A 13,818-nucleotide genomic window follows, 5' to 3' on the forward strand; every position below is an offset into this window, starting at 1 on the left:
ATATCAGACTGTACTGAGAGATTGGATCCACTCAACAAAATGGATGATTGCAAACATTAAGTAATACCAGAAGACAGTACTCTGAGTTGTTCTAATATTCTTTTTGATGTTTTGGTTTAATTTCTTATGTTACCTGAGAACACCACACGATTATTTTCGTTGTTTCATTTCTGATATTGATAATTGACTGATCACTTTTAGTTTTTCTGGTTATTTTCTTTTCTGCTCTGCTTTTTCTTTCTTTGGTTTTTTTTGTAAGGTAATATATATTATATTTGGCCTTACTAATCATCAGTCATCACATTCAATTCTAGTTTGAGTAGTTATATATATATATATATTAATATTGATCAAATAAATAGTTATACATAACTCATGTCTTAATGGGGAACTATATAAATATATGAGTTCTGATGAGATTGGATGGCTCTAGAGGAAGAACCTTTATAATCAATATCTATTATCATTAATCAACATCTATTATTATATTCATGGATCTTTGATTGTCAAAGTTCTTTAAGAACCAAAATATGCATTCAAATTGCCCAAATGGATGTGTTTGTCCAAGTAGCTGACCTTAATTAGGTTTGAAAGTGGCATCCCAAGAAGAAGAACTAAGACCTCATTGCATTGTGAGAATCCTTCTGGTTGTTGGTGTTGTTAATGAGTCAAGAAGAAAAAGAAGAGTTAATTAGATTGTTGGAGAGATTCCACTTTTCTTCTGTCATAAACTGTTACCTTTCTGTAGTAAGAGATAATAAAAATTAAGATGATATCATATGAGAAAAGATAAGCTTATTATCAATCACTTGATATGATCTTTAATGAATTTTATTTGGGTCTTTGAAGTTGCTTTATTGAATAATTATTCAAGTGTGCATCACTAGCTTGTTGAGATATACTAATTAAGGGGATATATCAATGAAGTAATTAGTCAATGCATATTTGTTACTGCATGACTCTCAGATATATAGATAGATCAATATGATGAGGTCAAATCATGTAGATAAGGTAGCCAGTTACTATAGATCATTTAGCATTTGTTTTATCTAAATTATGATAAAGTAAGCAACTAAGTTGGATGCACACTACTAGAAATATAGGTTTTTACTTCGGTTTTTATAGTGAGCATACAAAAAAAGCGAAGTAAAAACCTTTTCAAACTCTTTTACTTCGCTTTTCAAATTGGCGCTCTGAAAAAAATTACATACTACTTCGCTTTTTTTAAAAAACGAAGCGAAAAATTCATAGTGGAGAGGGTTGTGTTTGTTTGCACAAGCCCTTATATTATGTTTAGAGATAGTAAAAATGCAAAAAACTGGCCAAACCAAACGCGGCCCTTGTGCACTTTTAACTTCGGTTTTTAGGTAAAAACCGAAGTAGAAAGTGCACCTTCCACTTCGGTTTTTACCTAAAAACCGAAGTAGAAAGTTCACCTTCCACTTCGGTTTTTACATAAAAACCGAAGTTAAAAGTGCACAAGGCCATATCACTTATGGACCTTTAACTTCAGTTTTTACCAAAAAACCAAAGTTAAAAGTGCTTTATAACCCCTTCCCTAGACCCGAACGGTCATCTTCCTCAAACCCTCTCTACCCTCTGTGCAAAAAAAACCCCCAAAACCTCCATTAACCACCGTGAGCCAACACCCATTTTGATTCTCCAAACCTTTTTTTTTTGTTTTTTCTTATTTCTTGCAACATTTCTACCCTATAAACCGAAATATAGTCCAAAAATCTTTTTCTTTTTTTTTTTTAGAGAAAAAAAAGCATTTGGCCGTGGGTATTTTCTCCATTTGAAAGTGGTGTTTCTTGCCGGATTTTGACCGGATTTTTGTCATTGCAAGGGGATTTTGAGCTTCAAAACAGGTATAAATTACTAAAATGTGGTTTTGATGATAATTTTGTATTTTTCTATTTTTTTTTTATTATTTCGAATTTAAAATTAATATAATTAATATTTTATTAATTTTTATAATTATTTGTTTATTTTGTTAGTTTAAATAATGTGATAAAAATTAGGTTTATTATAAATATATACATGCATATTAGTTAATTTTAGAAATTTTGACAATAGATAAATTTGTTTTTTAAATATTTGAAAAAAAATAAATAGCTTGAAAATGATCAAAGTGTTGTTCATTAGTTTCATTAACTAGTTTGATTTTTTTTATTTATTGGTTTGATAATTAATTATGTAGTTTACTAATTATGTAATGTTTTAGTAGGGTCGTTGATTGAGTGATGAACTTTGTTGTTCATTTCGGGTGCATTGAAGATTTATATTGAAGGTTAGTTATTTTTTTTATTTATATTACTACAACATTTATATATAAAGATAAGACTAATGTAATCATGCATATTAGATTTAGTGAAAGTTATGTTTGAAAATTAGTGAAGTGGGCTCTGGGAAATTTGCGTGCTGTGGTGATATAAGAATGGATTGATTTATGCTTGATTATTTTGTTTGTTTGTGTTGTTGTTATAGGAAATTTTGAAATTGCGGTATGCTATAGAAACAGAGGATACTCTGCCGAATTTTTAAAAAAATTTATAAGACTAGAACCTAATAATGATAGATTCATCTATGCTTGATTATTGTGTTTGTTTTAAATGGTTTTATAGGTAATTTTTAAATTACGGTATGCTATAAAAACAGAGGATACTCTGCCGAATTTTTTAAAAAATTTATAAGACTAGAACCTAATAATGATGGATTCATATATGCTTGATTATTTTGTTTGTTTGTATTGATTTTATAGGTAATTATGAAATTACGGTATGCTATAGAAACAGAGGATACTCTGTCGACTTTTTAAAAAAATTTATAAGACTAGAACCTAATATAAGTTTTTTTCTAACTTATTAGGAATTGAATATTGTTATTAGTATGGATAGATCATGGATGCTTGAGAGGAGAGAAACATCACAATTTCAAGATGGATTCAACAAATTTTTAGAGTTTTGCCTAAAGAATTGTAGTGATCCACAAAAAATTCGTTGTCCTTGTATTGATTGTGGTAATGGAGTAAAGGGGAATATTACCATGATAAAAGAACATGTATTTTGTCGGGGATTTGATATGAGTTATAGTAAATGGTATTGGCATGGAGAATTATTAAATGATGACCCATATCCATTAGGTAGGCGAGGTGTAGATGATATTGAGAGTAATGATTTTGATGATCATCCTATAGAATTGCTTGATGAAGCACAAGAAGAGTTTTTTCATAATCCAGAAAAATTTGATAGTATGGTTAGAGATGCAGACAAACAATTGTTCAGTGGTTGCAATAAACTAAGATTGCCCACAATGGTTAAATTTTATAACATAAAAGCAGAAAATGGAGTTAGTGATAAGTGTTTCAGTCAATTTTTAGCTGCTTTCAAGGAGATTTTGCTGCTAGAAAATTGTTTTCCGGAGTCTACATATGAAGTAAAGAAAACATTAAGTTTGATAGGGTTGAAGTATGAGAAGATTCATGCATGTCCGAATGATTGTATTTTATATCGTAAGGAGTATGCAGACATGGACGCTTGCCCAGAATGTGATTTATCACGGTACAAACCTAACAAAAGTAAGGAGATTAGGAAACTTATTCCTCAGAAAGTGCTATGGTACTTACCTTTGATTTTGCGGCTGAAGCGATTATATCAAAGTGCAGAACACTCTAAGAACTTAATATGACACGAGACTGGACGAGTGAAAGATGGTAAACTCCGGCATCCTGCAGATTCACAGGCCTGGAAGAAGGTAGATTATATCAATCCAGAATTCAAAAATGAACCAAGACATCTTCGTCTTGGTTTAGCTGCTAATGGAGTAAACCCGCATAGATCTCTTAGTAGTAGGCATAGTTCATGGCCTGTCTTCCTGGTTATGTACAATCTTCCTCCTTGGTTGGTGATGAAAAGGAAGTTCATGATGCTTTCATTAATGATTTCAGGCCCAAAACAACCAGGACATGATATCGATGTTTACTTGGCACCATTAATTGATGATTTGAAAGAGTTGTATGAAAATGGTGTTGAGGCATATGATGGTTTTAAAAAAGAAGTGTTTAATTTGAAAGCGGTGTTGTTATGGACTGTTAATGATTTTCCAGCATATGGTAACCTATCAGGTTTAAGCACAAAAGGTTACCAAGCTTGTCCAATTTGTTGCACCAACACAAGGGCCCGTCGCTTGTCAAATGGACGCAAAATGTGTTATATGGGTCATAGACGATATTTGCATTTAAGTCATCCTGACAGAAATAAAAAAAAACATTTGACGGTATTGTGGAACGAGACATTGCTCCTTTGCCATTGTCAGGTGAGCAAATTCTTAAGGAAGTAGAAAAAGTTGACTTTAGGTATGGGAATAAGAATAAAAACAAAAAAGTCAATGGATGTTTTCAAAGAAAATCAATTTTCTTTCAACTTCCTTACTGGAAAGATTTATTCGTTAGACATTGCTTGGATGTCATGCACATAGAAAAAAATGTATGTGAAAGTATAATCGGTACATTACTTGATATCCCAGGTAAAACCAAAGATGGTTTGTCTAGTCGTTTAGATCTTGTTGAAATGGGTATAAGACACTGCTTGGCACCTGAAGAAAAAGGGGCTCACACATATTTGCCTCCTGCTTGTTTTACATTGTCTAAAGAAGAGAAGCAAGCCGTATGTCAATCATTGGCAGGGATGAAAGTGCCTGATGGTTACTCATCGAATGTTCGAAACTTGGTGTCTGTGGAAGATTTGAAGTTAATTGGAATGAAATCACATGATTGTCATATATTAATGCAACAATTACTTCCAATTGCCATTCGGTCAGTTTTACCAAAAAGAGTTAGAGATAGTGTGACAAGTGTGTGCATCTTCTTTAATCAACTATGCGGAAAAGAATTGGAAATGAAGAAGTTGAATGCATTGCATGATGAAATAGTTGAAACTTTATGCAAGCTTGAAAAATATTTTCCACCATCATTTTTTGACATCATGATACATTTGATGGTCCATTTAGTAAGAGAAGCCAAGTTGTGTGGGCCAGTTTGGGCGAGATGGATGTATCCATTTGAAAGGAATATGAAGGTGTTGAAAGGATATGTACGTAATCACCATCGCCCTGAAGCTTGTATGGTTGAGTATTATTTAGCAGAAGAAGATGTGGAATTTTGTTCAGAGTACATGGTTGGAATCGACACAATCGGAATTAGCAAACCACGGATAACTCGGATGGAGTTGATAGAGGATTACGAGGGAAAGGAACAGTAGTGACCATATCTCGTGCAGAATTAGATCAAGCTCATTTAGTTGTGTTGGAAAACAATCCTGAAGTTCAACCATATATAACGTAAGTTATAGATTTAATAAACATTATGCTCATTTTTATGTATAATTGAAATTTTAATATGTTGTACTTTGTATTGTAGTGAGCACATGGAGTTATTACAATCAATGATTCCCAACAAGGTTAAAAATAAACAGAAATGGATTATAGATGAGCATAATAAAACATTTAGTCGATGGTTGAAAAATATTATTCTAGCAAGGTTGGGAGAAGAAAACCATGGAGTGTCGACAGAGTTAAAACGCATATCATTTGGACCAAGTGTTCATGTAATAAAGCACAATGCTTACATTGTTGGAGGAAAAAGATTTCACACAAAGTCACGAGATGATGCTCGAATGGTTCAAAATAGTGGAGTAAGTATTGTGGCAGAAGCAGTGCATTTCGCTAGTGCAAAAGACAATAATCCAGTTGCTGGTACTATGACATATTATGGGGTTGTTGAAGAAATATGGGAGGTTGATTATTCATTATTTCAAATTCCTCTGCTCAAGTGTTCTTGGGTGGACAACAATGTTGGGGTTAGAATTGATGAACTTGGATTCACTTTGGTTGATTTAAGTAAGAAAGGTCACAAGAATGATCCTTTCATCATGACTACCCAAGCAAAACAAGTGTTTTACATAACTGATCCTGCTGATGATAAATAGTCAGTTGTTTTACGAACCCCGGAAAGGCAGTTTATAGAAGATGAAAATGACAAAGAAAACGATGATTTGTTCCATGACAATTTTATTGTTGGACAACCAATACATGAGCAAGTTGAGAAAATCCATGATTTCCATGAAGATGATGATGATGGGGAAAACATTAGAAATGATATTAGAGACGGAATATGGGTAGATTGTGGATCAACCAAGAAAAGAAAAAAGAAAAGAAAATATGTCCAGTGAGTAATGTATTCATTTTTATGTTAAATATGTATTTATTTATGTCATAATTGTAACGTTAATTCTTGTTTATGTGCAGATGACAATTTCTGAAGGGGAGAACACACCAAATAGGTGAGGCCCAACAAAGAAGAACAATATCAATAATAAAAAAGCTAAGGGAATAAAGAGAAATATTCAATTTAATGATAAAGGTCAACCTATAGGGAAAGCATATAGTGAGATGCAATCGTACCTTGGAGTTAAAACTAGGAGAACGGTCTCTCTCAATTATAAGGATTGGAGACAAGTCCCACAAGAATTGAAGAATAGAATATGGGAGGATGTATATGTAAGAAAATATTTTAATTACTTTAATATATTGATCATTTTCATGAATTACTTTGCATTTCATTAATCATTTTCTTTCTATTTCAGGGTGCCTTTAACATTCCAGAAAATTGGAAACCAGAATTAATGAAAAGTGCGGGAAGAATGATGAGAGATTTTAAGACCAACATCACTAGTGACTACATCTACCCTTTGGCAGAAGACGGTCTGATAGATGAACTCCAAATCCTTCCTAAGAAATATCCAGAACTTGACCTAGAAGATTGGAGGACATTTGTTAGCCACCGTTTATCTCTTGAGTTTATGGTACTATTATGTATATGATTTATTAGTTTTGAAATACTAATAATTGCTTAAAAACTTATTGTTACCTATTTAATGTAGGCTTTGCGGGAAGCACAACGTGAAAGAGCTCTCAAATATACTTCGAGGCATCGTACATCTCGTAGAGGGCTTGCCAATGTTAGAGAGGACCTGGTAAGTAATTCGCATCACTATTTTATAACTGTCAACTTGTTATGAAGAATATTGCACTCACCAACTTTAATTAATTGTTGTATGTTGTAGAAAACTGAACTAGGTGCGGCAGATGTAGAACGGTACCAAGTTTGGATAAGAGCACGAGAAAAGAGGAAGGTTCTTGTCACAGATTTGGACAAACAAATTGAAGCAAGAATTGTAAGTGGTTTCAAGCAAGTATTTTAAAGTAATTTAGGAATGATAAAGTTCTTATAAGTCACTAATATAAGTGACCACTGGTTTGTTCCACAGAATGAGCTGAAAGAAAAAGTTAGTAGTGGAGAAATCATTGCAAAGGGTTGGAATGACATATTAACGCAAGCTTTAGGGACACCTGAGCACCCAGGGCGTGTTAGAGCACTTGGGTATGATATTATTTTTTATTTGTTGCATTTAACTTAATTCTATAATATTTTAGTTTTAAAATAAATTTGGTTGATTATTGTAGGTCGTTTGCGAAGATTTCGTCCGTCTTTGGAAGAAAACCAAAAATAGCAACAGAAATGGTTGATGTTGTTAGTAAGAAAGATGGAGAAATTGCGAGGCTCAAAGCAGAACTTAAAGCTTTAGAGGAGGAAAAAGCTAAACAAGTAGGTGGGATAGATGATATGGATGAACACGACAATGATGACGAGCAGAGCGACGAAGAATACCACACACCGTACATGCAGGATGACACACCGTACATGCATGATGTGTTACTTTGTTCGGATAATATTCATAATGTGGTGGCAGAGGGTGTTATCATTGATGGGGTGGGTCCATTGACTATTCATGGTGTTCAACTGACAGACGAATACGCGAGGGTGCGAGTCACCAAAATGTTACAAGAGGATGCTGAAATCCCATGTTCTGTTGGGGAGATACACTATGTTCGAGATACTTATGATGCATTCCTTCCTTGGCCAAAAGATTTAATTATGACTGACCAGGTATAAACGAATTCTTTAATTTGTTATCTATTAAAATATTTGTTGGTTCAGTATTTTAATATTATTTTTACTTGATGTTGCGTAGGGTCCTCTAAGAAAGAAACCTCCTATGTCAAAAAGTTCATCCAAGGATATGTCAAAACCTCCTATGACTAGCCCGCATCTGTCATCAGCTGGGTCTCACGTCAATCTAGAAAACACTCTGACCGAAGGCCAACCATTTGCCGATCACATCATGAATCGCATCCATGTTAGCCTTCAGTTTATGGTGAGAGAATTTTGCAGAGTTAAGGGAATAAACTCAGTCGTCTCCATTCCAGTGGACCCAACATTCATGATCGCGAGTCAATCTTCCTAACTTCAGAGGATGTGGAACAAGTTGCTACCTTGCATATGATTGGAGGCTCAGCAATGATATTCGGATTAAGGTATCCCTTAAACTAATTCTTTGGAATGATAGGAATTTAGAATCAGTTATGAGTACTGCTCTGTGATCTGTTGAAAATTTTCATAGACATTGAATGTTTACAGGTTTGGGAAGTCCTATTTATAGGGGAAACTCTACCGAATTTTTTTAAAATATTTAACACTAAAGAAAATTTTGCAGATGCATTTGGGAGTCCCTATTTCCAAATCAACGTGTCTATTACAAGTTTTATGACATTGAACGTCTTAGCATTAATAATGTTAACGATGTAGAGCGATCAACCATTGACTTGGCGAATTGGTTGATGACCATGGATAGAGTTGGTCAACTTTACTTTATACCTTGGAACATACGGTAAGAAATAGTGTAAAATTTTCTTATTTGATTAGTCATATATTAAAAATTTAATTATTTTACTTAACATACGCTTCTTATTTTAGGGAACATTGGATGTTGGTGATTGCTATGCCAAAAGGAAAAATCGTGTTCTTAGATCCATTGAAATCACACAAACGTCCAGAAGAAATTGATTCAATGATAATGAGGTAAGTTTTAAATTTTTTAAAATATTTCTTAATATGCAACAAATATTACATGTTACTACATTTTAATAACTTTTGTTAATTTTCTTTTTAAATAGTGCATATTATAGAGCTTCTTCCAATGCATTACTCGCCAATCCCACAAAGATATTCAATGTTACATGTCCAAGACAACCACAAAGTCATGAATGTGGTTTTTATGTCTTGAAGTACATTAGAGATCTTGTACGGGCATCAAATGCAATGACTACCCTAAAAGAAAAAGTAAGTTCATTTTTTATAATTTATTTGCTATCGATAATCTATGAAATTAATTTATATTTATTAATTTTACAGTTTAGTGGGAAGACGCAATATTGTGAGATTGCAGACCTTTTGCCAATCCAACACGAATGGTTAGGCAAATTGATGACATACATTTATCAGTAAGCCTATTTTGTTTAGTTGTAAGTTTAGTCTTTTGTAAATGTATTAATGTTAAGGCTAGTTATCTTACTTAAGTACTTGTATTTTATATGCTTATGTACAACATTTTTAATTAATAAAAGTTATCATATTTTCATTCAAAAAAAATTCTTAACCAATTTCAATTGTAAAAATATATATAATTGTAATATCATATAATTAAATCGTTGAAAAATAATTAGGCAAAAAAAAAAAATTAATTAGATCAATTAAATAAAATTAGGCCAAAAAAAAAAATATATATATATAAATAGAAACCGTCCATTTAAAAATAATTAGAAATATATATTAAATAAAAAAGGCGGGCACTTTCTATTTCGGTTTTTAGGTAAAACAGAAGTAGAAAGTACACATTTTACTTCGGTTTTACCTAAAAACCGAAGTAGAAAGTACCATTTTTACTTCGGTTTTACCTAAAAATCGAAGTAGAAAGTGCCCAGGATGCTAGCGTATATACACTTCCTACTTCGGTTATTATGTAAAAACCGAAGTACAAAGTGGGGATTCTACTTCGGTTTTTAGCTAGTTTTTACTTCGCTCCGAACTACTGCGGTTGCGAATTTTAGCGAAAACCGAAGTAAATCAAGCTTAAAAACCGAAGTAAAAGCCCATTTTCCTTGTAGTGGCATATTAATTAGTAATTGATTATTTTAATTATTATATCTTTCGAAGACATTATCAAAATAAAATATTAGTAACTACATACATGTAAGGAGATTTGATAACTACTTTTATATCGTCCGCTATACCAAAAATCTTTCTAAGCTTCTGTGTATATGTGGTAAAAAGATGGCAGTATGGTTCAATGGTGTGTTTATGGTCTTGCTTTCTCATTTTATGAATTATCTTAATTGCTATGGTCAACCTCTACCAAAATGGTTCTTACTCTTTATTTCTCATTTTTATTAAATAAAAAACTAATTAAATCCTCAATATCATATACATAGAGAGAAAAGTCTTCCATTATTCTCTTGTGAAATCTCCTTATTTCCTTAAGTATCCAATTGACCATTAAATCCTAATTTTATGGCTGAAATCCCTTTATAGAATAAAAAGAAAAACTGAAAAAGAATAAGAAATTGAAAGGAAAAAGCTCACAAAGGAAATGACAAAAATCCCAAAAAAAACAATACAAAACACTAAATTAAAAATTAAAATGTAGAAATAATTTACACAATTCCAATATATACCCATATACATTTATGGTCACGTCCATATTTATGAAAGTTAAAAAAAAAAAAAAGTCAAAACCCACATCGTGGTGGGGGTCGAAAAAAGTCCATGTTTAACATTCTAATGAGTCTCCTCCTCTCCTCTGCCTCCTGTCTCGTACTGGAAAATGTCTTCTTCCAATGTGTATGGGCGACTACTACTTGTTTTTCCAATCTGATCATCTCGGCTTTTCCAAATTCTTCTCAAATTTGGTCTTCCACAAATTGTTGTTGCTTGACAAGTGATGCAGTTCTTTGCTTACACATCCCATTCTCGCGATTTGGTGACCAGGAAGCAATTCCAAAATCTTCAGTTTAAGTTTAGACGGGAGGCCCATGAAACATGGTGGACAGGGAAATCCTACCTTGGCACAAAGATCAATCAAAAGAGGTAACACAAGCTCGTCCTTAACAGTTTTCCAGAATTTATAAACATGTCTTTCATAATCAACACCAATACTCCACACAAATTTGTGCTCATCCAAACATACCCTGTACGTTCCTTGTGCTCATCCAAACATACCCTGTACGTTCCTGATCTACCACTAGATAATGACCCATAACCAATTACAAAACACCCATAACCAATTACAAAACGCCCCATGATCTGAAACTTCAAAACAACTGTTTCAATCACATGTGAAGTAGTAGTGGAAGAATCTTCGCTTTTGCTCAGAATCTCAGGCAGGGTGTAGTGAAAAGCCATGGAAGGCTTCCAGATTTTGAGACCAGTACCCGAAACCAAGTCGGACCCAACAAACCCAGATTCTAAAACAAGCTACCATTATCATTAGGTTATGGAGGTCATGAACATCTGCTCCTCCTACCCCATGGTTCAAAACCCTCCTCATCCGTTGAGGCTGACTCATGAGGGCCTTCCGATTCATGGGAATCGGACCTCCCAGGGTATCGTAGTGCCAACCATAGGCATTGCTCCGGGCTCCATTGACGCATGAAACTCCAAATTAGGTTTGGATTCAATGAACTCACTTTCAAAAAAGAAAATGATATCACCTTATATAGATATATAGAGAAGGGAAGTTACTTATTATTAATTATTTTTTTTGGTTATTTGCAGCAATAATGCATGCGTAGTTAATTTTGTTGCACTTAAATGCTTATGTAAAAAATTTTGCAGCAATAATGCCTACCGTTAATGTTTTGGTGCAGCCGTTGGTCCCTGAGTCGTTAGATGTGTACAACGTACACGTGGCACAACCCGATTGGGTTAAATTATTAAATTTTAAAAAAATAAATATATATATTTATATAAAATATTTTCAAATAATTAAATAATTAAAAAATATTTTCAAATAATAAAAAATTAATATAGATATATTAATCGTTTCAAGCAAAAAATTAAATAAACCTGATACTACCAATTTGTTCATCTTCTTCTCAAGAAATTTTCATCATCATCACAACCAAATCCCCGTTGCCCAGATCGTTGTTCGACCAAGCCCCACAAGTCGACATCATCCCTGAGGTCTTTCATCGTCTTCAAATGTACACCTCATTCTCAGATTTCAGCTAGGAAATTACCCAAACCAATATAAACATTCAAAACCCATATCTATAATCTTCAAATATTCATATTCTGGTAAAAAATGAATTCAAAAACCAATGAGTTTTACTCAATCATTTCAGAAAGAAAAAAATCAGAGAGAAAAAAGGAGTTTCCTCAGATCCACTGAAGAGCTTTACTCAAGACCCATTGTTCCTGAAGCCCAGACCCAAGAGCCAACCCCGTTGTTCCAGAAGACATGAACCAGCTCCGGCGTCGGCCTTCCTCAGATCTACAGCAACCGAAGAAGTGCAGAAGGTGGGTTGGCCGGTGCTTCCGCACTATGGTGGCTATCCGCAATGACAAGGTCAACAGTGACAACCTTCTGTGGTTGTCGTTGCTGGAGAAGAAGAAATAATTTATGGGTCAGTACTCCACTTTGGGAATAAGAGGCCGAAGATGGAAGATTGGTTCCTGGATCAGTACTCCCTTCACCCACGACGAAGAAGACGCCGAGCTTCAGATCTGGAAGTCCACCTCCACTTTGGGAAGAAGAGGCCGAAGATGGAAGATTGGTTCCTGGATCAGTACTCCCTTCACCCCCGACGGAGAAGACGTCGAGCTACGTGGCTATGCATCTGGAGAACGAGCCAACCAACGTCGACAGGAGCTGCATGGCCGGATTCTTGTGCCTGGAACAGTGGGCGTGCTTCACTGAAGTGGTGTGCCGGGGGCAGTGGTGATCGAATTGGAGGCAGTGGCTAGGGAGTTTGTGAAGAAGAGAACGTGACAAATCCCTCAAAACAGACCCAACTTTTTGTTTCTTTATTATTTTTTTTTCTCTTTTATCTTTTCTTTTTATAAATTTAATAGAAAACAGAAATATATATTTATTTTTTAAAATTTAATAATTTAGCCCAATCGGGTTATGCCACGTGTACGCTGTACACCTCTAACGGCTCAGGGACCAACGGCTGCACTAAAATACTAACGGTAGGCATTATTGCCGCAAAATTTTTTACATAAGCATTTAAGTGCAACAAAATTAACTACATAGGCATTATTGCCGCAAATAAACCATTTTTTTATTATTATTATTTCAGTTAGATTTTAAATTCAAATATACTAACTTCCTTATTATAACTCTTACGTTAGCCCTAGTCAATCACAAGAAAAATATTTTATTGATATGAAACAAAATATTTTTTTAACAATATTATTTCACTTTTGCAATAATAATTCATAAAAAAAAATTAATTTTTAAATAAAAAATGTTCCTAAACATTTTAGGAAATTATTTTTTAAAACAAGTAATTTATTTAAAAGGGTTTATAATTAGTTTTTTTTTTCTTTCGAAATACTTTATTTTATTTAAGTAATTTTTTTTAAAGAATTTTATTAAATGTTACAACATAACAATATAATTTTAAGTAAATAAGTAAAATATATTATTGTCTGTTTAAAATCAATTTTGATCAAAATTAAGTTCAAATAAATATTTTGCACTGATACAATAATGTAATTTAATATTATTAAAATTAGGGTAGGTAACTATTTGGCATCCTGTGTTTTTGTAAAGTATCATCTTAGTACCATGTGTTTACAAATAATGCTCATTTGGTACCCTGCATTTTGAAATTGTACATATTTGGTACCCTGCATTA

At 33.3% G+C, this 13,818-nt stretch overlaps 1 protein-coding gene across 1 annotated transcript; it reads right to left on the reverse strand.

Annotated features, from left to right (window-relative positions):
• Nucleotides 1-10,829: 10,829 nt before the first annotated feature.
• LOC133815424 (putative F-box protein At1g23770) lies at nt 10,830-11,596 on the reverse strand. The gene is made up of 3 exons (XM_062248267.1): nt 11,573-11,596; nt 11,174-11,428; nt 10,830-11,057 (listed from the first exon to the last, which is right to left on the reverse strand). Exons 1-3 carry the CDS (start codon nt 11,594-11,596, stop codon nt 10,830-10,832), a joined length of 507 nt encoding a protein of 168 aa, XP_062104251.1.
• Nucleotides 11,597-13,818: the final 2,222 nt, after the last annotated feature.

The sequence above is a fragment of the Humulus lupulus genome, chromosome 2 (genome assembly GCF_963169125.1).
Source record: "Humulus lupulus chromosome 2, drHumLupu1.1, whole genome shotgun sequence".
NCBI classification, from domain to species: Eukaryota; Viridiplantae; Streptophyta; class Magnoliopsida; order Rosales; family Cannabaceae; genus Humulus; species Humulus lupulus.